The sequence below is a fragment of the Phacochoerus africanus genome, chromosome 9 (assembly GCF_016906955.1).
Source record: "Phacochoerus africanus isolate WHEZ1 chromosome 9, ROS_Pafr_v1, whole genome shotgun sequence".
NCBI lineage: Eukaryota > Metazoa > Chordata > Mammalia > Artiodactyla > Suidae > Phacochoerus > Phacochoerus africanus.
In genome coordinates, this window is record NC_062552.1 from 3,225,629 (window position 1) to 3,250,790 (window position 25,162).

The 25,162-nt window shown below is 50.7% G+C and overlaps 2 protein-coding genes across 14 annotated transcripts in view; one reads left to right on the forward strand and one right to left on the reverse strand.

Moving 5' to 3' along the window:
• LYRM4 (LYR motif containing 4) overlaps nucleotides 1-13,635 on the reverse strand; it is a 182,571-nt gene extending 168,936 nt beyond the window's left edge. For all 4 annotated transcript variants that reach the window (XR_007136866.1, XM_047794445.1, XM_047794443.1 and 1 more), the window contains exon 1: nucleotides 13,510-13,635. Coding sequence is in view for 3 of the 4 variants with exons in the window: in XM_047794445.1 (XP_047650401.1) it covers nucleotides 13,510-13,595 (86 nt within the window). In the remaining variant the exon portion in view is untranslated. The remainder of the gene's footprint in view (nucleotides 1-13,509) is intronic.
• A 7-nt stretch (nucleotides 13,636-13,642) lies between these two features.
• FARS2 (phenylalanyl-tRNA synthetase 2, mitochondrial) overlaps nucleotides 13,643-25,162 on the forward strand; it is a 369,093-nt gene continuing 357,573 nt past the window's right edge. For 3 of the 10 annotated variants that reach the window (XM_047794437.1, XM_047794435.1, XM_047794438.1), the window contains exon 1: nucleotides 14,239-14,400. The gene's annotated coding sequence lies outside the window, so the exon portion shown is untranslated. Of the gene's footprint in view, nucleotides 13,753-14,238; nucleotides 14,405-25,162 lie in introns of those variants that run through there. The other 7 variants (XM_047794430.1, XM_047794432.1, XM_047794434.1 and 4 more) reach the window with 4 other exon arrangements.

Consider the following 25,162-nt stretch of genomic DNA (forward strand, 5'->3'; position numbering starts at 1 on the left):
AGTGGGCAGCGGCATCAGCACGGGGGTGGGGGGGCAGGAGCGAAAGGGAGAGGAGACAATCATGCCCAACTCGGAAGACACTCCAAGTGGGCCCAAGCTGGCAAACCGGACTGGAGGGAAGGAGCTGGGAGCCAGCAGCGAGTGGGCGGGCCGATCCTGCAGAGGCGCGACCGTCGGCATCGCACACCGCTCTTCTCCAGGGTTACAGGCGCTCAGTTCCGTCCTGCAGTACAGGCCCTGAGCGCCCACCCTCGCCGTCCACGAGGAACAGCAGAGATGGGGGGCGGAGGGTGCAGAACCCAGGCAGCAGCGGATGGAAGCGCCGGAGGGGAGCGGGGAGCCCAGGGCGGCCCACCACCTCCACACAGGGGGAAGCCGGGGCCCCAGGGTGGTGTCCGTCCCCAGGGTGAGTGGGGCCATAAAGCGGCCTCGGGCCGCATGAGAAGCAGCCTCGCCTGCACTCCACAGTGGAAAGCCGGCCTCCAACACAGCAGCCCTGCCCAGGGTCCCTGATGTGCGTTATTAGTCCGGGTTATTCTGATAAAACCCCGTCTTTCCTTCCTTTCTCTCTATGGTACCACCTTGCAGAAATACTATTTTTCATTAACACCATTCCCGTCCTTCTGCTGATATTTTGGAATATGGCATGTATTCAAATTAATTTCTTTTTTTGTTGGCTGTGCCTGAGGCATACAGAAGTTCTCAGGCCAGGGATCAAACCTGCACCAACCACAGCAGCGACCCTGGCTGCTGCAGTGGTAACGCCGGGAACTTAACCCGCTGGGCCACAAGAGGACTCCAAAATTAATTTATTTTCAACGGATAAGCTGGCACCGTTAGTGATAACACTGCCTCCGGGTATATATATACAAACCAAAACACTTAAGAAGCCCAAGGCGGACCATCGGCTGGGAGCAGCAAGTGCTGAAGCACCAGCTGTGCCAAGGCCGCGCCCCCTGTTGTGAGTGACCTGCGAGCTGGGCGGAGGGGAGGCGCTCTGGAGCCCAGAGCACCCTGGGCAAGTTCTCAGCGGCTGCCACCTCCCGAGACGGAGCTGTCCCGCCTTGGGCCGGCACTGCCCAGTGTGGGTTCCAGCTCAGAGAGCTGACACCAGAGCACCCAGCCCACGTTCCTGTGAAGAAGCCCACCCACAGGCCCGCGCCTTCGGGCAGTCGCAGGTGGTGGTAGAGGGCTGCCTGCCCGGAGCACAGAAACCCGGAGACCGCTACACCCCTGAGCGCTGGAGTCTCAAGTGACAGCAGCCCTGCCCACGTGGGGAGGGAGGGGGCCTGTACCCTGTGTGGAGGCAGAGTGGATCTGGGACCCCGGGTGAGCAGGGCCTGTGAGCTCGGTCCCTGCCAGAAGGCGTCCCATCAGCGTCTGCTCTCACGGGGTTTGGCGCCGGCAGCGCTCCCCTTCCCGGAGGGTTTGAGGTTGGGGCTGAGGCCATAAGTTGCACGATATGCGGTGCTCACCAGCTCAGTGTCTCCACGGGCTTAGCCGTCCGCCTGCTCAAAGTCCGGGAAGCAAAGACACAGAACACTGAACTCGGGTGCACAGTGGCCGCTCAGGGAAGACTCTGGAATCAGTGAGTGAGAAACAGCCCACGATGGAGGCCAGTGGATTTTTCTGGCTCTAGTCTGGCTGCAAGCAATTATGTTGTCAGTGAAGTTACCTTTTTGCTTAGTTAAGAGCTGCTTCTGCTCATGGACGGGCTTCTGGTGAAAACACCACCATTCTCGGGAATCGGGCTAAAATAGCTGCATTTAGTCTCCAAACACGGGCAGGCACAGAGCAATGTAGGAAGGCATTAAATGGACAATTATACTACAGAGTAATTTTTTTTTTTTGTCTTTTTAGGGCCACACCCACGGCATATGGAGGTTCCCTGGCTAGGGGTCCATTTGGAGCTGTTGCTGCAGGCCTACGCCAGAGCCACAGCAATGCCAGATCTGAGCCATGTCTGCGACCTACACCACAGCTCACAGCAATGCCAGATCCTTAACCCATTGGGTGAGGCCAAGGATCAAACCCGCAACCTCATGGTTCCTAGTTGGATTCGTTTCCGCTGCACCACGACGGGAACTCCTACAGAGTAATACTTATAATGAATTGATCATTACAGTAAGTTTGAATAAACTAGTCCAAAGGGGGGGTATTAAATCTATTCAAAAATTACAAAAGATAAATCTAAGGCTAAAATATGCACTAATGACCTCCAATCAGAGTAGGAGCCAACTAGTAACTAAATAATTACGCTGAGAACAGATACAGTCAACTAACTGAACAGTGATGACTTAATAACTGGCAAAATAACATTAATATATGAAAGATACATAATTGAAGAAAGAGAGTGAGATAGCATACTTTATGTTATCTCAGTGTATTGCAGATTAAGTTAACTAACACCCAGGGCCAAAGAGTTGTTTTAAAACCGAGCCTGAGTGGTCCAGATGCTCGCCTGAAGTGACATCGCTGCACCAAAGGCGCTCAGAGAAGGACTTCCTCAGAGCCAGGAGGCAGGGTCCCTGAAGGCCATGCCTCATTTGGGACGACTTCTTCCAGTTAGTCTCCTGACCCAAGGTCAAGCCATTCTCTCTCATCCAAGGCATCCCGCCAACCACTCAGAGCAGCCGAACTTCTCCGTCCACCTCGGGACCATCCCTTCTCTCCTCTTCCGTCACCATTTCTGCAGCCAGCTCATCAGCATCATTTCCCTGAGCCCAACAAGGCAGTCACTCTAACTGGCTTGCCTCTCTTTAGTCTCCTCCCGCTTGGGGCGATCTAGCTAAAAGGTGTTCTCTGTAGTTCTGCTTAAACCCCTGCATGGCTTCCCACCGTACCTGGCATCTTGGCACGGTGCATGAGGCTCTCTGTCTCCGAGGTCCCGGCTACCTCATCACATGTCCTCATCTGCTCCCCTGTCTCCCAGCTGGGACACCAAGCTGCAGGTGGCTCCTCTCATGCAACATCGAACACACGGGTTTTTTGTATCCACCCCCTCTGCTTCTCCAGCGAATCCTTGCAGAATCTTTCTAGCCCAGGTCGGCTACCACTGCTTTCTCAACCTCAGTGCTCTTCAGGGTCGGCCCTGCCACCTCTCCTATCTGCCCCTGAAACTGGCTGTTCATTCTCCATCAGGGCCCTGCTAGAGCAAAAGGATGCTGTGGAATCCTCAGTGGGTCTATCGCTCTGTGCACTGACCCACAGGAAGCAGATCGCATTCTCTTTGCCTCTGTATTTCCAGCAAGGAGCACAGGACTGTAATGTAGGATGAATGAAGACACACACCGACCTCATCGTAGGAAACCACACATGACATTCTTCGGACTGCTAGTAAATACTTGGCATAGAATGTGGTCCAACAAGTGTAACGGAGTGCGTTCCATGACTGCTGGCCACTACAAATTTAAAACATTCGGCAGTTGGTCTACCGGCATAAGAGATAAGTGTGTAGTAAATAGTTGCCTTGCATCTGCCCGAGGGTCTCTGGAGTACCTCCTGCATATGCCAAACATTCGGCCAAAGTTGGACAACTTGAGCATTCTCGATTTATGGATGACGTATCAGGAAACAAATGCACCAAGGTTGCAGAGCTGGTAGCTCGCTGACCTCAAACCAAGGTTTCTTGAGTCAAAGGCCAGGAATCTTTCTAAATCAAGATCGCCTTGCTTGGAGTTCTCTTGTGGCTCTGTGGATTAAGGATCTGGCACTGTCACTGCAGCAGCCTGGGTCATTGCTGTGGCGGGGATCTGATCCCTGGCCTGGGAGCTTCCATATGCCACGGGCACAGTCAAAAAACAAAACCAAAACCAAAAACCCTTGCCTTGCTCTTGATTCTCGTTCCTAATACTGAAAACAATCCTTAGGGCAGATCAGTTCCGGACTCCCAGTATTAGGCAGAGAAAGGAGGAGGAAAAGAAAACAAAGGGGACGCGCCAGCATCAGGTCATGTAACTTTCACTTAACCTTGATTTCCACTAAGGATCAGTTGTGTGAGCTGTTGGCTTTTAATCCCAAACTATCTGTTAAGAATCTTATTCTTTCAAACAGAATTCCAACAGTGAATTGCTATGAAGCCAAAGAGATATCCAGACTGTCAGTGATACATTATTATGTCTCAACCTTGGTCATTTTTTTTTTTGTCTTTTTTGTTGTTGTTGTTGTTGCTATTTCTTGGGCTGCTCCCGCGGCATATGGAGGTTCCCAGGCTAGGGATCCAATCGGAGCTGTAGCCACCGGCCTACGCCAGAGCCACAGCAACGCGGGATCCAAGCCGCGTCTGCAACCTACCCCACAGCTCACGGCAACGCCGGATCATTAACCCACTGAGCAAGGGCAGGGACCAAACCCACAACCTCATGGTTCCTAGTCGGATTCGTTAACCACTGCGCCACGACGGGAACTCCAACCTTGGTCATTTTTTCTTTTTGGCCACACGTACGGCACGCGGAAGCTCCTGGGCTGGGGCTGAACCTGCATCATAGCTGTAACCAGAGCTGCTGCAATGACAACGCCAGATCCTTAACCCTGAGCCACAAGGAACTCCTCAACTTTGGCAATTTTATGTTGTGAGCCACACGGGAAACCCAACTTTGGCAATTTTAAATCCGCTTCTTAAATAGGGAAGGTGGAGATGAGCAGCGGGAACGCTATCCAAGTCCTTCCTATTAATAATCCAGACAAAAGCCAGGAGGAAGGACCCGCTTTAATTTGGCCAACTCTTGCTAAATCTAGAAATTCACATCTTGGTTCACATAATTTATCTAATTTTATCACTTTAGTTTCTGAAGGTTAGAATTTTCCTAAGTTAGCTAGGTGCCAGATACTTGAAAAAATAAATGTGTAAAAACGTACTGCCTGATTTTGCTTTTTTTTAGGGCCACGCTGGAGGTATATGGAAGTTCTCAGGCCAGGGGTCTTAATTGGAGCTATAGCTGCCGGCCTACGCCACAGCCACAGCAACCTGGGATCCGAGCTGTGTCTGTGACTTACACCACAGCTCATGGCAACACTGGATCCCTGACCCACTGAGCAAGGCCAGGCATCGAACCCGCATCCTCGCGGACACTAGTTGGATTCATTTCCGGTGCACCACAAGGGGAAGTCCCCACATCTACCACCTGGTGAAGAGGGATTCAGGGTGTCAGGAAAAGCGTCAGAGAAGAGAAGGAACAGTCCCCTTCAGCTACAACAAAGCATGCACAGGGCTACCGATGGGAGGCCTTCGCAAGCAAGCAGCCTCCTAGAAGGCAGGTTCCAAACAGAATGATTTACAAGGATGGTCTGCATTAAAAAAAGGATTACCCTCCTGCAACACAGAGTAATTTAAAGATAACCTAAGGAAGTCCTATCGATTTATAATCGCAGCCTCTGGTCGAACTTTACACCTCGCTTTGCTGTGTTCCTGACCTTTATTTTCTCTCTGCCCTGATTCTCTCATTTATTATTTTTAAATTAGAACAATTATTTCATATTATTGCTTTTTTGGCTTTTTGTCTTTTCTAGGGCTGCACCCGTGGCATATAGAGGTTCCCAGACTAGGGGTCTAATCGAAGCTGTAGCTGCTGGCCTACACCACAGCCACAGCAATGCAGGATCCGAGCCACATCTGCAACCTACACCACAGCTCACAGCAACGCTGGATCCTTAACCCACAGAGTGGGGCCAGGGATCAAACCTGCAATTCACGGTTCCTAGTCAGACTTGTTAACCATTGAGCCATGAGGGAACTCCTATTGCATTTTACTGTATGTATTCTTATAGACTTTTAAAATGCTTTGGGGACTAAGGTGAGATATAAATAGGATACGTGCAATTTGGAAACTCTTGTAAACTAAACTCAATAAATCAGCAATGACATTCCTCTAATAATTTTTTTAACAGTTCCCTCCAAATTTAGGCTGCTGAATATCTTATATTCTTCTCTAAGTTAACCACACATTTTTTACTTATTTTTCAAAACCATTATCACTCATCACTACAGAACCTAACAGCCACAGGAGAAAAAAAATTGGGGGGAGGGGATTCCAAGCATCATTAAGGATAATAATCCATCCTTCAAAAGGCTACGGAGATGCTTTTCTTCAGCACAAGTAAGCCACCTCTGCGGGGGAAGGGACCGGGAAACACCACAGGTCAGCTATGAGCCCACTGGTGTAAATTCACGACATACTGATGACTTAATTTGGGAAGAACTGAGGAAACTGAACAGTAGTCTTTTTCTCTTTTATTCTTCCTCACCTTCTCTGTGTTCTTGCACAGACTGCAATAAAAAAGTTGCAGCAATTGTCACAGAGAAGTATGATTTATTCCAAACTTATTTGGCTGCTTATTACAGAATTCTATGGCTTCTCTGAATGCTCACATTATAAACAAGGATTTTATGACTTAAAAAGAGGGAAAACTGTTTACTGGGGCGGGAAAAGTCCTAATGATCTTGCTGCTGAGAAGGCCAGGCAACCAAACGAAGCCTTTTATGCTCCCAGCCCGAGAGGTGTCGCAGGTGCCGTCTGTGCGGCTCTGAACTGGGTCCAGGGATAAAAGGTGAAAGAGAGTGGAGGAGGGGATTCCTCGCACATCGGCAACTTGTGCTTAAAGGCGGATTCGAGTCTGAGAACAAAGCAAAGATTTTCCTGATGGGGACACTGGAGTGACATGTATTAAGATGAAAAATATATTTAATTTACGTTTCTAAAGGAGAAGAGACATATAAGGTTACAACTGAAGTGGAAGTTAGGGCTAGAGGATTGCACCCATCACCCCAATGTCCTTTTTATAGTATCTGTGCACTGCCACGACATGTGACAAACACATCACGGTAAGTGCCCCGTGCTGCCACGTCCACAGCTGTGCACTGCTGGGGCAGTGTGTGCGACCCTGGCGAATCCCTCCAGCTGTCCTGTGTCTACACTGCACATGCCCACCACGCTACAATCTTGTCGCAGCAGGGCCACCTTGTGTTTGTCTTCCAGCCATCCCAGGCCCTAGTGCCAAAGTATGTATGCCACGGCTTCTCAAGAAATACTAGGCATAAGCTGCTTTATCTGTTCTGGCGTGAAGGAAGAGCTGGCAGGCAGGTTTCCTGCGCAGCTGTCCTGCTGCAGAAAGGGACAGGTGCTCGGTGTCGATGCCACTCATCCTCGCCTTCATGCTCATCAGCGGGACACGGGGCAGAAGAGGTAGTCGGTGTGCAAAGACCTGCAAGAGCGAACACCGGAATACGCCCCTGACGATTCCTGCCCTCTTCACAAGGTCATGGTTGCAGGTCCTTAGCTTCCAGTTCAAAAAGAGAGCAGACTTCTAACCTGGGGTTATTGTTCAGTCCATTCACTAGACTGCACTCAAAAGACTTCAATAATGCTGCATTCAGTGGTGAAGGACCTGCAGTAACTGGGAGCTGACATTGACCAAGAGTAATCTAATCAGTCCTGAAACCAGAGGTGCTGCAGCTGTACAAGGAAACTGCGAAAATAAGTATCTTTGGGTGGATGTTTCTAAAACTTCGGGAGGCCGTATCTGAGGATGCGAGGGATGCAGGAGGTCTCTACTGAAGAGTGTGGAGTTGCGGAAAAGCAGCGCCTGGGCGCTTTCCAATTCCGCTCCCACTGTTCTGCTGTTCACCAGCTGCGAGCCCTCACCCCCTGCTCGCTTTCTGTGCCTCCCGCTTCTCAGACCCGGTTCCCTACCTGCGGGCTATAGCACCAGCTCGGGGGGTCGCCGGGATGAGGCTCCCATCCGAGGCTGCGCCACCCTCACCTGCACCTAGTCCCCTCCCCAAGGCCTTGTTGTGCGCGTGCGCCCTCCACCTGCATCCACGCAGATGCCGGCGGCCCCAGCAGTCACTCCCGGCGCTTTCCTCTTGCCACCTTGCTCTGCAGGCGAGAATGAGCTCTGCCCTAACTGCCCAGCCGCTGGCCCAGCTTGTGGTAGAATAGTATGAGTTCTGCTCAGTGGACATAACCGCAAGTCTGCTGGAAAGCGGCCCTTTTCTTATGAAAAGAAAGCCCGCCCATGGCCCAGTGGGGCTGCTCTTCCTTGTCTTGCCTTGAATAAGGACAGGCTCTTTGGAGCTTTAACAGCCATTTGCAACCATCAGGCATGAGCATGGGAGAAAAACTGAGACTCAAGACACCCTGCCATCAGGCAGTGGCTGATCCAGCTCGGCAGCCTCGCGACTCCAGACCGTTTCCAGGTGGGGAGGATAACCTCCACTTCCGGAAGCACCAGGAAAAGGTCTGTTACCGCAGCCAAAAGCATCCTACCTTCAGGGTGCTCCCTCCGCCCTCCCACACACCCTGCTGATGCTGCTCAGCCCTTTGACGGGGGACTGGGGAGCTCTGACACGCCACTGGGCACGCATTCGGGCGTTACCTTTGCCTTTCCACACGTTTTACAATAATACACGTTTTTAACCAGCAGGAGGGAATGGCTGATAAAAATGACCTCTCAATACAATTTCCTCCTGCTTTTCAACGGCAAATGTGTATAAGCACAGAGGAGGTAGGCAGTGTGCTAGGCGCTAGGGGTGCAGAGATAAGACAGAATTTCTGCCTTCGAGGGACAAAGGTCAGAGAGACAAGAAAACCAACAACTCGAACGTCATGATACGTGTAATACACACGAGGACGCCCCACATCTGCTCATCTCCCGCTTTATCCGGACACGGGCCGTCAGGCCTGGCACCAGTCACTTCGACTTCGCATCCTTGGACCTTCCAACTTAACCTCACCTCCTTCCCAATGAAAAAGGGAGCGTTCTTCCCCCTGAAGCAACAAGCCCGCCCCCTGTGCCCGCAGTGCGTGGGCCTCACTCCTCTGCAGCAATGCTCTTCCTGTTACCCACATGCCTGGACCCGGGCTCCCTGGTGGCGGCATCTACACTCACCAGGCGGTTTACTTCCTTCTGGTTCACTTCCCAGCCCCCAGCCCCTGGTTCTGCCGTACCCACTTCACTGAGGCTGCGCTGGCAAAGGTCACCAGAGATCCCTTGGGTGCCAACTGCAGGGCACACTCTGCCCTCTTCGTTCACCTGACTCTGCTAAAGCAGAGTGGCCTGCTGCTCCAGCACCGTCCCGAACATGCCTCCAGCGGGACCTGTGACGCTGCTCTTTGCCTGCCCTCTTCCTGCTTCTCAGACACTGTGGCAGAGTCATCCACGTGCCACCCAGGGACCACAGGGGTCTCTGAGACCTTTCAGGGGAAAACAAAGATTTTTTTTATCCTCCCAAGGAGCCATCTGCCTTTTTCAGCCTCATTTTCAAGTAAGTGCACAGAGGAATTTCCCAGAGGCTAGATGGCACGTGATACAGCGAGCGACCGGTTTAGGCAGAAACAAACACAAGAATTCAGGTATCTTCCATTAAGCCAGACACTAAAGAGATGTGCAAAAATGCCAAACAATGTCACTCTCATCACTGGTTTTTTTTTGGTGGGGGTGGGGGTGGGGGGAGAAAAATGGCTATTCTTCATAAAGATGTTATTTATGTTGCTTAAAAACAGGTGCTTAAAAATGTTTTCCTTTTGATTCCTAATATGATAAATGTTGATAAGGACGCCCCACACAACAAGGCTTCCAGGGCCCTCGGTGACCTTTAGGGAGGTGAAAGCATCCTGACATGGGAGCCCCGTCTAGACTGTGTCTCCTTGGCCTCCTCCTCCAGGGGGTTCTGTCCAGCCAGCACCTCAGATTCTGAGGTGCTCTAGGACAGCGTCCTCAGCCCGCTACTTTTCTCACCACAACCCAGCATCTCTCAGTTGTGGCGTGACTGACACTGCAGGCCAGACACTTCTCTTCCTGGGGGGCCTGTCCTGCTTTTGCAGTATCCCTGGTCTCTAATTACCAGGTGCTGGCGGAATCCTTCCACCCAAGTTGTGACAACAAAAGCATCTCCAGACACTGTCAAATAAAATTGCCCTAAATACTCTTCCTGGGAATGTTAACTAATATTAAGATGTTGATTCCACTTATGGTACTAATTCTATCTACTGAGTGCCTCCTCCGTGCCAGGCATGATTCTAAGCGCTTGATACACATTCATCACTTGAACCTCACCCTCGTGGAATAGATAAATCATTACCTCCATTTTACAGATTAAGAAACGGAAGAACAGAAAGGCAAAGTGACTTGCCCAGGATCACACAGCGAGTGCATGGTGATGACAACTCTGGCCCCAAACGCGCCTCTGAGCTTTAGACTCCTGGGAATAACTGCCTCTACTGGGGACCCGAGGTGACACTCACTCAAGATGCTCCATTTTCTCCAAAAAATGAACTCTAAACTCTTCTCTCCACAAGACTAGCTATTCGTGTGTTTCTTAAGTCAGTTAATGGTACAATCTTTACACTTAACCTCCGTGCTTCCGTTTACCTGGTAACCTTGACATCGTTCTAGACCCTGCTTAGATTTTCTTCTTTAGTCCTGAACCCAGTCATTCATTGAGGTTGAAGAGTTTTACCTTCTTGTCAGTAATCAGAGATATCTTTCTTGGAGTTCTTGTCTTGGTGCAGTGGTTAACGAATCTGACTAGGAACCATCAGGTGGCAGGTTTGATCCCTGGCCTTGCTCAGTGGGTTGAGGATCCGGTGTCACTGTGAGCTGTGGTGTAGGTCGCAGACACGGCTCAGATCCCGCGTTGCTGTGGCTGTGGTGTAGGCCGGTGGCTACAGCTCCAATTCGACCCCTACCCTGGAAAAGGCAAAAATACAAAAAAAAGAAAAAAAAGATATCTTTCTTCTCTAGCCCTCTACGCTACTCCTGCTCTCGCCTCAGCTGTTGTAACCTGCCCTCCTTTGGGACCCTCGTGTCCCGTCCTCACGATGACCTTCTCTGCTGCTGCCACTTTACGGCTTCGAGTTCTTTACTGGCTGCCTGTTAGCTGAGCACGGGGTCTCGGTTCCTTCCGTGGCCCTTTCCAACCTGGCTCTTGCCTTCTGTTGCCCCGAATCCTGCAGACGTCTCCAGCAGGATGTCACCTGAGCAGGCTGCCACTTCCTGCTTCGGATCCAGGGCTGTCTTCTGGGAAGTGCTGAGTCAACCCCATGCCTGCCTGTCACATCACTCAGCACAGTGTGAAAAAAGGATTTCTACAACTGGGTCCCACAGAGGTCTGTGAAAAACAAAAAGCTACTCATGGTGGGGACCTTGCTGAGCCCAAGGCTCTCCCCTCGCCATCTCCAGGGTCTGTGATGGCTCCGGGCAAAGTAGTCCGGGAAGGATTTCGAGAGCTCTGAAGTAAGAGAGCACGTGGTGACGGGACCTGTTTGGAAGGGGCTGAGGAATGTGGAGTACAGAGAATCAGGAAAGCCTTCTTCCCAAGGTTACATTGAGTTGAATCTCAAAGGAGGCAGAGGAACCGATGATAAGGATGAAAGGGGGGGGGGGCTTTGAAATCCACAAGATGCCTTAATACAAAAGAGCGACATCCTTTATCGCAAACCTATTATCTAGGGAGATAATTCCTCAGGGCTGAGGTTTGTGATTTCAGGAGATAGTGTAAAATGATCACCAGAGTCCTTTGGAATAAAATATCTGTATGTGGATAATAAAATGAGCTCAAAAGGATTCACTCAAAGCATAATCCGTCACCACGTAATTTCCACTTGCTGCCCACAGGGTACAGGCCTGAGTGACTTTCCCGCAGTTTACCCCGACCCTGGCCCCCACGGACATGGTATTTATTCCTTTTTTTTGGTCTTTTTAGGGCTGCACCCATGGGATATGGAGGTTCCCAGGCTAGGGGCAGAATCAGAGATGTAGCTGCAGGCCTACTCCACAGCCACAGCCACTTGGGATCCGAGCTGTGCCTGCGACCTACACCACAGCTCAGGGCAACGCCGAATCTTAACCCACTGAGCAACGCCAGGGATAGAACCTGTGTCCTCATGGATACTAGTTGGGTTCGTTAACCACTGAGCCATGACGGGAACTTCAGATGTGGTATTTATTCTTAAGCAAAAACTTTGACTCATGTGTGCATCTTACCAGCTGGGCAACAGAGGGGCCTTTGCAATGGCCTAATCAACAGGCCAGTTTTGCTCGACCTCTAGGCTGAGTGACGTGTCCTTGATCACGTACTGAGGCCACCAACTGGACCTTCCTCCACTGTGCCCTCCGTCTACCCTCTTCCTGCCGCTGCCTCTTCAGTGTGTGACCTGCGCTGTCCCCCAGTTCTTGTTTATTTTCAGTACATTTAAATGACAAAATTCCTTCCTCCAGACCATGGTGAGAATGATTGGTTTTTCCATAATTCACAGGCATGTTTTGTGGGCTGTTTCAATAGACTTAGTTAAGTTCTTGGTGCTAAGTCCTTGGTTAATTCTGTGTTTAAAATTCCCCCAGTGTTCCCATGGTTTGCAAACTGTAGCTTCCAAAGCCAAAGCCGTTAAGTGAATCAGTGCACTCCCAGAAAGCTTCTTATAACTACTTGACCAGCCGGATGTGACCACATTGGGATGAACCAGATGTTGCTTTCAAACTGACAGGGTGAGAACCTTTTCTACACAGGTATCTAAAAAATTAGAAAGTCACTGCCTGGGAGATTTAGTGTCTGTTTGATAATAAACGCCTCATTGGATCTACTCATCATTCACCCAGTGTGGGGACAGCTACCCAACCAGGTCTGTTCCTAGAAACGCAACCCACAAGGCAGGTCAGTCATGAAGACTAGACCTAGTGGAGAGATAAGCTGATCTTATTTGATTCTTGCTTTGGGAGAAGGGCGGAAACTCCGAGGATCAGGCAGTTAGTAGAAGACACCAAATCCACAAGGATGCAGAGAGGGAATCATGAAGGCACAGACATTCACGATGAGTCGGAGATCATAAGGCAGCAAAGAAAGCAGATGCTCTGAAGTGGACAAAAGATATAGAAAGAGTAAGAACAAGGGACTCAAGAGCAAACATGAGAATGAGGCAGGCGTGGAAAAGCTGTGTGCTACATGACGCATATAAGAGTTTAGACTCCCGTTCTCCTGCTGCTAAGATCCTAAAAGCTGGAACCCCATCTGATGAGGCTCCTGAAAGCTGGGCACCTTTTCTCCTTTACTGCTGCCTGTGTCTCCGCCTCACAAGCCCCGCCCCACCGCCAATACCCCAAGTAAAGCGGATCCTGGCCACCAAAAAAGCTAATTAACACACCTCGGAAATTAAAGGAATGCCTAGAGAGAGCCTTCAGCAGTGGACAATTTTTACTGACTGGTCACTTCGACTGTCAAGCCTTCCAATTCACAGGGAGCTCTTATAATTGCAACAAAATGGTCCTGACTTGAGCACCTGCAGCCTTCGCATCTCTCCTACAGGCAGACACACCACTGAACCGCGCTCCCAAAGCAGAACCTACCCGAGTTCACCAAGCAGAGGGTCCGACCAGGGGCGATGCCCCAAGACCCGAACGTTTTCCTCCACCCGGCAAGGGGCCAGCCCCCCGCCGCCCCCGAGGGGTCCGGGCGCCCTCGGCACTCCGGCCACGCCTGCAGCCCGCGCCCGCACCTCCCGGGCCCCGGCCGGTCACCTGTAATTGTAGGCACTGAAGTGCTTGCTCTCCCTCAGCATCGCGCGGTACAGATCCAGCACTTGTGCGCGGCTGGAGGCTGCCATCTTGGACGAAAAAAACCCAGTGGGTCCTCCTCGCCGAGGTCCCGAGTTTCACACCAGCTGCGAAACTTCCGCCGCCGCGGGAAGCGCGAGCCGGGCACACGCGCGGGGCTCGGCGCTGGCAGCAGCCCGCGCGCCGGCCCAGGCGGGCTCGGCCCAGGTGAGCCCTGGCCCTGGGGAGCTCCGGCCGCGCGCCGCGGCGCAGGCGGGCTTCGGGCAGCTAAGGGGGCGGCGCCGGCGGGAGGCGGTCTCCGCGGCCGACCCCGCCGCGGAGGCCCGGCAGGCAGCAGCAGTCGGAGCGGGCGGGGCGGCCGAGGGGCGGCGGGGGCTGGGCGGCGGGTCGGGAGTCCCGGTTTCCTCGCGGCGGAGGGCTGGAGCTTCGCGGGTCGCGGGACCGGGGACGCCGGGTCGCTCCGCGTTGCCAGGTTACAGAGCGCGCGCCCCGCGCCCGCCCCCCCCGTCCGGGCTGCCCTCGGCGCCGCCTGAGCCGCTGTGCGGGCTGTGCAGGACGCCGGTTCCGCAGCCGACTCGGCAGGGGACGTGTCCAGGAAGCTTGTCTCGCGGGGACAGGGGACGCGAGGGCACGGGGTGCGGGGCGCTCCGGTTTGGGGTCCCCGGTGCGCCGGCTTCGCCCAGGGCGCCCGCTCGGGGCCTCCGGCGCGAGGCCCGCTTTCTGGGCAAGATGGCGCCGCCCAGGCGGCTCTGAGGGCAGAGTTGAGGTGCGTTGGGGGTCGAGCCCACGAGAGGGGCGAACCTGCAACGCTCAGGACTTGAACCCCGGGCTGGTCTCCTGTCCCTCGAGCGAGCGGTGGGTGAGTGGGCGCGGCCGCGCGTGGGTTTTTGTCCGCGGGGCCCTCCTCGTGGGGCGGTCACCTCTCCGGGTTGTGCCTTGGAGCCGTGCGCCCGGCAGGTTTCTAACATCCGACGGAGATTTAGAAGCTGGGGTGGCCGGGGCTGCAGGCGTGGGTGATGGATCGGGCAAACTCTAGGGGTTGAAGGCGTCTGTTGGGATCATTTCAGACTCCAGATAGGAAGCTGAGCAAGTTTCTTCCCGGGCCCTTCCCTGAAAACGCCAGCTTTGCTGAATCCCCTTGTGAGCTGGGTGGATCCAGTTGTGGTTCTGGTCCTGGATTGTAGGACTCGGCGCGGGGAAGCCCGAGCTGCTTCTGGTTACTCTACTTGGAAAGCACGTGTCTTGATTTGGGGATCTCCGGGTATGGAACTTGCGTTAGGAAGAGCCATAGTTTATTTCTCCAGGACCCAGAGAGTAGCTTTATATGTAAGCAACAAGTTTGCGTTCACACATCCATCTTTCCCCAGCCACTGGGTTGTGGTTGTGTTTCTGTCTTTAAGTTTATCTCGTTTTGAAATGATATTTGTTCTCTGTTAAAGTAGCCTCTCATTTTCAGGAACTTTAAGGGCAGCAGACGCTTCTCTGACCTCACCACATTTTAGTATATTGGGGTCCTTGTATCCACACGTGCTTGTTATACTTGTTATGTTGCCTGTTAAAATCTAGTGGCCTTTTTTTCAAAAGGCGTGGAAGAGAAAATACTTTCATTGAAATCTTCTTTCTCTTCCTCTTCGATTTTCGTTAACGTCTGATACATCTGAGTCTCAGAATAAGGCTTTTTTTTACCAACTCGCCAAACTTCTGTTTGTCTTGCAGGACGATCAAGTTATTGGAAAGTCTTGCCTCATGCTTACTGAAAGGGCTTTTAATATTTCGAATTTATCCTTTAGCGTTACTCAAAGAATTCAAAACCAGGAGACTTGTACGTTATTACAGAAAAAGATCCAAAGCTGTTTTCTCTTCATCTGTTACACTTTTGAGTGCTGATGATATAAATTAGGTGTGTGGCACCTGGGAAAACTAGCATGTTAATGCAAGTTACAAATAGAGAAGACTATCAAAGTTTGAAGAAGAAAACATGAAACTATTTTGGCTTGTTTAGAAACAGTGGGGGTTGCATTATTATATTTTGTTTTCATCTAGAAAATGAAGTTGGAATAAAATGATGTACAGTTGTTTGTCCAGCTATCAAGCAACTTGATCATTAATGTGTACAACTAGCATAGTTAAATAATTTTGTTGTTATCAAATAAAACTTTCCAAATAAATATATAAAATTTAGTTTGCTTGGGTAGTCTAGGTGTCTGTTAATATAAGGAATAGCTGAGGTTAGGGAAGTGAATAGCTTCCCAGTTGATTCTAAGCTAAATCCTGATGAAAATACTTTTATAATTTTATTTGAAATACTTTATCCGTGTGTTGGATGTCACTGCCTTAAAGGACTGATAAATAAATCCCATTCCAAAGTTAAATCTCCATTTTTGTGCCTCTTCATTGCAGCACTGACTCTTATCTTCAATAAAAGCACTACTTGAAGTTGAAAGTGGAGCTGGGCCAGAAGCTGAGGATGGGCCTTACTCTTAGGTCCTTTAATATGCATTTTGTTCTGGGCAGAGGATTCTCTTAGGTAACGACTGTAAACTAGGGGGTGCTCACCTACTGCCATCACCTATCCCATAGTTATGAGATTGCTATAATTCTTTATGTAAACTATTATATTAGGATTGCTAATAAGCCCTTAGTATTTTTTTTTTTTTTTGGTCTTTTGTCCTTTTAGGGCTGAACCCACTGCATGTGGAGGTTCCCAGGCTAGGGGTCTAATTGGAGCTGTAGCTGCTGGCCTGTGCCAGAGCCACAAAAATGCCAGATCCGAGCGGCGTCTGCAACTTACACCACAGCTCACAGCAACGCCGGATCCCCAACGCCCTGAGTGAGGCCAGGGATTGAACCCACAACCCCATGGTTCCTAGTCAGATTCATCTCCACTCTGCCACGACGGCAACTCCCCCTAGGTATTTTTTGAAGAGACATTTCTTCAACCATAACAAGCACTATAATAGCTATTTATTGTCTTCAGGCTTAAATACTACAATGACGTATAAAGAAAACTTGTAAATTAGCAGCTTGTGATGTTACGACTTGGAGTTTTTTGTTTTAGATCCACTCCAAACGTGGATCTGAGTCCTTATGGTACATAATTGCCATTTGTTTTTTATTGATCCTTCACACTAACAGAATAGGAAGGTGGAAGGGCCCTTGGACATCGGCTTGCGTATTTTTAGAGATGAGCTAATCGAAGGCCCTTTCCTCATTCATTCATTCCTGCCTCCAGCACTCACTGACCACCACTTCTTAAGTGCCTTAACTCATGCCACATGATGTAGTTACAATGTTAATAATGAACTAAATAAGCAAAGTAACAATGTATCTTTGACAGGTGCTATGATAGGGGTAATATTACCAAGTGTGAGGGGAGTACAGAAGGGGGACATTCAGTTAGGACCTTGACCTTAAGGTAAGATTTCCAGCATAGAAGTTATTTCCACAGTGAGCAGCAAGAGCCAGATGGAGAATGTGATGAGTGAGAGATTGTGGTGGACTCTGAAAGTGTGGAGGCTGGAGGGAGCACGTTCCATTCCGGGAACGCCAGGTGTGGGGAGAAGGATGGGGAGAGGAACCAACTATGAGACACAAACGTGATGAGCCCTGTACCTGATTTATTTTAATTCAATTTCCTTTGTTCTGGGATTAAGTTCTTTTTTTTTTTCTTTTTAGGGCTGCACTCGTGGCATATGGAGGTTCCCAGCCTAGGGGTCTGATTGGAGCAGTAGCTGCCAGCCTACACCACAGCCACAGCAACATCAGATCCTTAACCCACTGAGCGAGGCCAGGGATTGAACCTGAAGCCTCATGGTTCCTAGCTGGATTTGTTTCCACTGTGTCACGACAAGAACTCCTGGGATTAGGTTCTTATAAGTCAAATAGACCTCACTTCTGAGCTGTTGAAATATAGATTAGTTTTTCAGGTGTTGGTAGGTTTTTATTTCAAATAGAGGATGTTTGGCATCCTCTATCGTAAGAGTGCTGAAATCCTATTTCGTTATCCTTCTTTCTTTCTTTTTTTTTTTTTTGCTGCACCCTTGGCACATGGAAGTCCCCAGGCCAGAAATTGAATCCAAGCCAGATTCTTTGACTCACTGTGCCGGGCAGGGGATGGAACTCGTGCTTTCGCAGTGACCCAAGCCACTGCAGTCAGGTTCTTACCTGCTGTGCCTCAGCGGGAACCCCGAAGTCCCATTTTTTCACATCAGCATTCCGCTTGAGCCTGGTGGTTCAAGTCCCAGTCCTTGTGGTTCCTTGAGGGCTGTACACTGAAGGTCCATCCTGTTTTCCAAAAGTTAGGAGTCCAGGTTCAGCTTGCAGGCCGCTGGAACACAGGACAGAAAGTACAAAGTGCTGCCGGCGGCCGTGCCCGTGACGTGCAGCGCGTCTCAGCGCCCGAAGGGATGGCTTCCGTGGCTTCCACCCTTCCACGAGCTGGCCTGGCTGAGGCCGCGCCATCAGGGCGGTTTTTTTGGTTTGTTTTAGGTTCCCAGCTGCCCGGATGCAGCCGAGGTAGAGAAACGTCGATCTGTGGAGTGAGGCCTTGGTGGAGGAGGTGGTGTTTGTGTCGGGCCTGCGGATTTCAGTTTCGCCGGGCGGCAGGGTGTGGCGGCAGAGGGGCTGCTGCAGGAGGCCAAGGAGCAGGGAGCCCGCTGGAATCCAGGGAAAAGGGCCTGGGGTGACCTCACAGCTCTCCTGGGTACGGGGCACAGAGATCGCCGTGAGTCGTCCTTGAACCCCTGATGGGACAGCTGTCACCCCCAGCAAGGAAGGGAAAGCTGGATGGCTGGGTGTTTAGCCAGAGTTGTGCAGTTCGGAAGCCGCGGGGCTGGAGGTGGTGATAGGCCCAGGATGGGCTCTGTCCAGCCGTGACACCAGCTGTGACGCCCTGCTTTGCAGAAGGCCTTCAGAGCCAGCTTCGGGAATTTGAAGTTTGTTAAGTTTTCTTGGATAATGTGGGTCAGTTTTAGTCATATTTGAAATTTTAATTTAGAGTGTCATTTGCAAAGCTAACTACTTTTTCTAGGAAATATTACAGATATTCAGAGACTCTCAAATGTTGATTTTTTTTTTTATACTAGCTTTTTAGTCTTTTAAGATAAATTTACTTGTTTTTTTCTATTACCATCTCTTGGAAAAGGCTTAGTGGCTTTTTTAGGCTGTCTATTCATGTGTGTGTGAGAGAGTCACGTTTCTGTAGAGGCTCTTTTCAGATGTACTTGAAATCTGTCCATTGACAATTTTGGAAAGCAGCTGGGAGTTCCTGCTTCATTCATTGGAGTCTTAAGTGTTGCCTTCCTGGCGGACAGTGATAATAAAATTGACAGTTGATTTCGTAGAAAGTGTGTCAAATGCCACTTATAGAGGAATTTTTTTTAAACAAATTCATTCTTTGCCTTCTAAAGGAAACAGCTCACCTTTCTTACTGCAAACCCTACGCCTTCCCTACAGAACACGCAGCTCTTACAGTGTGATGGTGACAGTGCTCTCTCACAGACCCCTCATTCTTTTTTTTCTCACTAGTTATGAGGGTTACGTTTAAGGCGTAATGTTTTCATGTTGTCTGGATATTTTAGAATGATTTGTTTCGTATTTCTTAAAATTTTTGTTGGCATGCTGTCTTAGTTGCAGGTGTACAGCAAAGTGACTCAGTTATAGAATGATGTGTTAAACGAGCCACATGCAGTGCTACTGAGAGCTCTTCTTCACTTAGAATTTATTTCCTCTTCCAGAAACTTCGCTGTGCTCTTTGCAAACCTCTCTTTTCAGTAATTCTGCTAAAGACGAGTGTGACGTTCTGATCGACTTATTTGAGCGGGGCGTGGTTGCCGCCATCCCTCCTTTGTCCAGATCAGTGGGTTCTTTACAGAAAACACAGGATCTGCAGTGTTCACTCTGTGTTTAGGAAAAAACAGCCTTGTTTTGCTATTGCTGGTGCAGTGCTAGGCCAGTGTCTCAGATCCAACAGCGAGTTCTGTGAAGGTGGGTTTTTTTTTTTTTTTTTGTCTTTTTAGGGCCACACCCACGGCATTTGGAAGTTCTCGGGCGAGGGGTCGAATTGGAGCTACAGCTGCCAGCCTATGCCACCGCCGCACCGGATCCTTAACCCACTGAGCGAGGCCAGGGATGGAACCCGAATCCTCATGGAGACTAGTTGGGATCGTTACTGCGGAGCCACAATGGGAACTCTGAGTTCTGTGAAGTCCTGGTTCCTTGGAAGGACGAGGGACCTTGTAAAGGAAGGGCCTGCAGTTCTTCCCTCCCCTGGGTCTCTCTCCCGAGAGCTTCCTTTGCTGCCCACGCACAACACTTCCCTCCCCGTGGGGTTTAGTCCTCGAGCCCAGCCGTTCTCTGGGACAGCTGCTGGTTAAAGTCAGGTCTGACGCTGTCGGCGGGAGCTGACTCAGATGCCTTGGGGCTCTTCCCACAAGACCCCCGTCCCACCCCCACTTCAGATGCCATTCATAGGTGCTGCGTCCCCTGGTCACCCACAGCTTCTGTCCCATTGGCTGCAAGTTGGAGGTTTTGCAACCTGTTCCTTGGGTTTGATTAATTTGCTAGAGCAGCTCACAGGACTCAAGGAAACGCAGTGACCAGGCTATCAACTGGGAACTGGGTGACTGAGTGAGCAACATGAGATGGAAGTCCTTAGATTTCTGCGTCTTCCGTCTTCCTGCCCTGTCACCATCACCGGTTTTAGGTAACGGGAGATGTTGGGCCACAGCACGGGGTCTCTGTCGTTTGTTCAGAGGACGTGTTCCCTGCTGGTCAGAGTCGAGGTTTAGATTTTACAGCAGGAGTGGGGGTAGCCTAGTCCCTCCTCTGCTACCGAGTAAGCAGCTTGACAGTTTCTTTGCAAGAGTGACACACATTTCGGGTGCTTTTTCCCTTGTTTTATGATGTGGTCTCCCAGAGTGTTGCATTGTCTTAGAATGAGCTTGATTGGCACTTTTTCTAATTTGGAGGGAAGGGAACGTTTTGTTTCCTGTGTCAGGTCACCCTGGAAGCACGAATGTCACTCTCACTTTGGCAGGTTGTTGTGCTTCGTTACCAGGCCCGTATTTAAAGTCATACTTAGCGTCCCTGAGTTTTCTTCCTAAAAGAATAGTCCCGGGCAAGGCCCTGTAAATGATCCACACAAGTTATTGACTTAAAGCGTAAATGCTTTTAAATAAAAGTTTCAATGTGCCGCCGTCCTAGATTGTTGGTAATAGTTTGTTGCCAGGTAGATGTATTGCGCATTTCTGGGTTGTGAATGTACGGATGCGATCGAAAGGGAGCAGACTAGGACTTGGTTGCTTTGGTTACATCTCACACCTTTCACAGCTTTTCCACAGCAGGTCAGTCTCTAAACATTTGGGTAATCTTAGGATTGATTTCCTGAATCAGGGTGCTTTTGAGATCAGTGAAAACAGGTGCTGTTAAATAATGGTGGTGGGACAGCAGGCATAAGCCTGCACCGTCCTGGGGCAACGAGATGTGTGTCCCCTGCTTGGTCCGCTGGCCTGCGGTGACGACATCGCCCGCTCACCCTGGTGCTTTAGGACCTTCCCTGTCCCAGCAAGGCTGGAGGCGTGGCTTGTAAAGAACAGAAGTTGCAGGGACCAAGGTTCTGAGGCTCACCCAAGGCCTCACGTCCTTTCGCTTCCCAGCTGACCCCTGCATCCCGCCTCTCCTCTCTGTGCCTCTGCGGTCAGGGCCGCTCTGGATTCCCAATCTGCTGTGGCCGCACTGCCAGAGGAGACTGGGGGGCAGGTGCAGCAGAGGGGTTTCTGGGCCTTAGGGTGAGTCTCCCTGTGCAGGGCTAGAGGGCTGTCCGAAGGCGCGGGAGGAGGGGGCGCTCTCCCTCTTTGAATTCACTTAAGAAGAGGAACTCGGGGCCCATGTGGCTATGTCTGCTCACTGCCCACGGCCTTATTTTATATTGTTTGGGCTTCTAAAACAAGCGTCTGAGTGTTAACAGGAGCATAAGAAAGCAATCAGGCGTCCAGAGCAGGAGGCGGGCAGGCTTTTCCGGCTGCTTTCCCAGGTGCAGCCCTGCAGCCTGTCCTTTGCGGGGGGCCCCAGCCCCACAGGACCTGGTTAGGGGTTAGGACCGCTGTGGTCAGGTGCCTCGCCTGCCGCCCTGCCCCGCCCCAGCAGAGTTCTGGGGGCCTGACGCTCTCCTCCCAGATGCTCCTCAGGGACCTCGCCCTTTCCAAACCTCTGGTCCTCTGCCCGGCCCTGCAAGGGGTCTGAGCGCTGTCTTCGTCCTCATGCTAATTGACTTAGGACATTGTTACCCACATTTTACCCCAAACAAACCAAAAACCCGGAGACTCAGGAACTTCAGTAAGTGGCCCTGGTTCGCAGGCAGATTTGGTGTTTGAACTGAGGCCTGCTTGTTCTAGAATGTTTGTGTTTTCCGGATCACGTCACGCCATATTGGATATGGCGGTGTGACGCCTACAGCAGCCTTGAGAGACTGAAAACATAATTTACATTGAATCTTATTTTCTATAGTTAGTGTCCTACAGCGACCCTGCTTTACTCTGGGCAAGGCTTGTTTTCAAGCCCTGGTTGTCCAGTGGTTGAGTTCCTTCGCATTCTCTTTGGTTCTGTGCTTGAAAAAGTACAATTAATGCGTAAAAGCTTGTATTAACCCAGTTAGGCTGAAGGATGCCTACTGTGCATACACAGTGTGTTCAGAGACTATTTCCAACTTGATCAGTCTCTTGATAAAACTTATGCTTTCGTGTTGTATTTGCTAAAATCTCCCCAAACCTTTCCTTTCAAGTGCAGCATCAGTTTTCTCCTCCTAGGACCACTGTACTGCAGGCTCTGCAATTTCGGTCTGAGGAATATGAATTTTAAAAGATTCATGGTCCCGTCCAAAGAGCAGCTTCCAGTCTGTGTCCTGACACCTGTGAGAGCCACAGAAAGAAAGGCTTATGAATTACCATGTTCCTGCGTATGCCGGTGGCCACCTTGTTTAAACAAATGCAGGTGGTGTGTAATTGGAAAATAGGCGGTGGTCAAAGTCAGCGGGACTCAGGAGTGCTTTTTAGTAACTCTGAATTCTACACGGACCGTAAAAGTGTGTGTTGCTGGGAGAACACATCTTAGACGTCCTCATCACAAGAAGAACACGTTTTGTAACGACACCGGGGGATAGATGTTAACCAGACTCACTGTGTGATCATTTCACAGTATCTGTACATAGCGAGCATGGTATGTACCCAAACTAATTATGTTATATGTCAATTAATAAAAAAAATTAACAGTACCTGTTTCTCAGTCTGTTGTCGTAATTAAAAAATTAGTGGGCGGGGAGTTCCCGTCGTGGCGCAGTGGTTAACGAATCCGACTAGGAACCACGAGGTTGCGGGTTCGGTCCCTTCCCTTGCTCAGTGGGTTAAGGATCCGGCGTTGCCGTGAGCTGTGGTGTAGGTTGCAGACGCGGCTCGGATCCCGCGTTGCTATGGCTCTGGCGTAGGCCGGTGGCTACAGCTCCGATTGGACCCCTAGCCTGGGAACCTCCATATGCCTCGGGAGTGGCCCAAATAAATAGCAAAAAGACAAAAAAAAAAAAATTAGTGGGCGGAATGGAGGGGCAGGCTGGGGGTTTGGGATGGAAATGCTCTAAAATTAGGTTGTAGTCATGGCTGTACAACTATAAATATGATAAAATTCATAAAAGTAAATATTCTTATCAAAAAAGAATACATACAAAGAATTGAAGTTAGTGCCGAGTTCCTCAGTGGTACTGTTTGAAGGTTAGCTTTTCTTTCTGTCTTTCTGTCTTTCTTTCTCTCTCTCTCTCTTTCTTTCGTCTTTTAGGGCCGCACCCATGGCGTATGGAAGTTCCTAGGTTAGGGGTCAAATCGGAGCTGTAGCTGCTGACCTACACCACAGCCACAGCAACACCAGATCCTTAACCCACTGAGCGAGGCCAGGGATGGAACGTGAGTCCTCATGGATACTAGTGGATTCATTACTGCTGAGCCATGATGGGAACTCCTAAGGTCAGCTGTTGTGATTATGGATTTACAGTAGACAGGCTGGCATGGTTGGCACCTGAGATTTTCTGTAGGAACGAACCAGTCTTTATCACTGGATAACCATTCGCTCGTTGTACATCAATCTTAAAAAGAAGCTATATATCTGTCTTATGGAGATTGGATAATTTTTCAGACTTTTCAGATTTCAATCGCCAGACAAATCGCTTGGGGACCCAGCTAGTCAGTAATGCAGACATTTCTGCTGTGTTACCTGTTCTAGTCCCATCTCTTCCGGCTCCAGGGGGCATGGCAGAAACGTGACATTCCTCCGCCTGGGTCCTGCCATCCCTGGGTCCTGCTATCGCTGGCCCTGGACCCCACCCCCCCTTTCCTGTCCCGGCTCCCTCCCTCCCTCGCTTCCTCCTGAACCACCTGCTCTTTCAGAATCTCCACTCTCACGCCCCTGGTCCTTGGCATGTGTGGGCACCACTTTGTCAATCGAGGCCACTGTGTGCTCCTCGTGCTTAATTAGTGGTGCTTATGGGAGGGGCGCAGGCCCTGTACTGTTTGGCTCTGGGGGGTGTATTTGCACCTAATTTCAGGTGTCAACAAAAAGCCCCTGGAGGCAGAATTAAGATGCCTATACTCTCTGATTATAACCTCAGCCGCTGAAAACTCGCTCTCTGTGGAATTTTCCTGCTCTTCCCCAAGGAGAATTAGTCACTTTGTCCACTGTCCTCGGGTGGCCTGCTGTCGTGAAGTTTTGATGTCTGGGCTGGATGCCTGGAGTCTGAGCTCCTTGAGGGGCGTGACCGCTGGACCTGGGCAGGTGGCAGCGGTCCTCCATCCTGTCGCTTATCAGCCACCGGGTCTGGGGTATCTTTCTTAGGGAAGCTGCAGCTGAGACGCTCTGCTCTGGTTTCCTGGAAACAGTGGAGCGCAGGGAGGGTGTGGTGCGGGTGAACCCCGTGAGACAGGTGCGCAGCTTTTGGCGGTTTTTTTGTTTTCATTTTGTTTCCCATTTGGTGTTACCTCCCAACCTCAAATCTTAGGCTTTCTTCAGACTATAGTATAATGAAGTGTTTTTGTAAAATTCTGCCCCGAATGATCATGGCGTACCTTACCTGAAAGCAGCTTCATTTCAATCTAAGTTTCAGTCTCTCCCAGCGGAGGCTGTGGCTCAAGAGGACCGACGGTGCCTCCTCGGCGGCGTCTTCCGCCACCGGGCACCCGCCCTGGGCTTTCCCTGGTTAGCTTCGGGCTCTTCTTCATGAATACGGGAAATCTAAACCTGACAGGCTGAGTGTGATTTCCGCATCTGGCCCTGAGTGAATTTGGTGGGACCCTGCAGCCTTTTTTCCATCCCAATCCCAATGCTCCAGCTCCTTCCAGCAGTAGAGGCGCTGTTTTCTCCCTGAAGTGAACAGAGTGGAAGGGGCTCCCTTGGCGGCCTGGCCCCACTGGATCAGAGAGGAGGGAGCCCTTCTTCCGGCTGCCCGGTGCGGAAGGGAGCCGGGCTGGGAGGGACGCAGCTGCTCTGGTGGAAAGGCCGGGAGAGGGAAGCCGGGAGCGCCGTGCAGGCGTGAGCAGGGCTGGTGTGTGGCCGGGCAGAGGTGGCGAGGCCTGAGCACAGA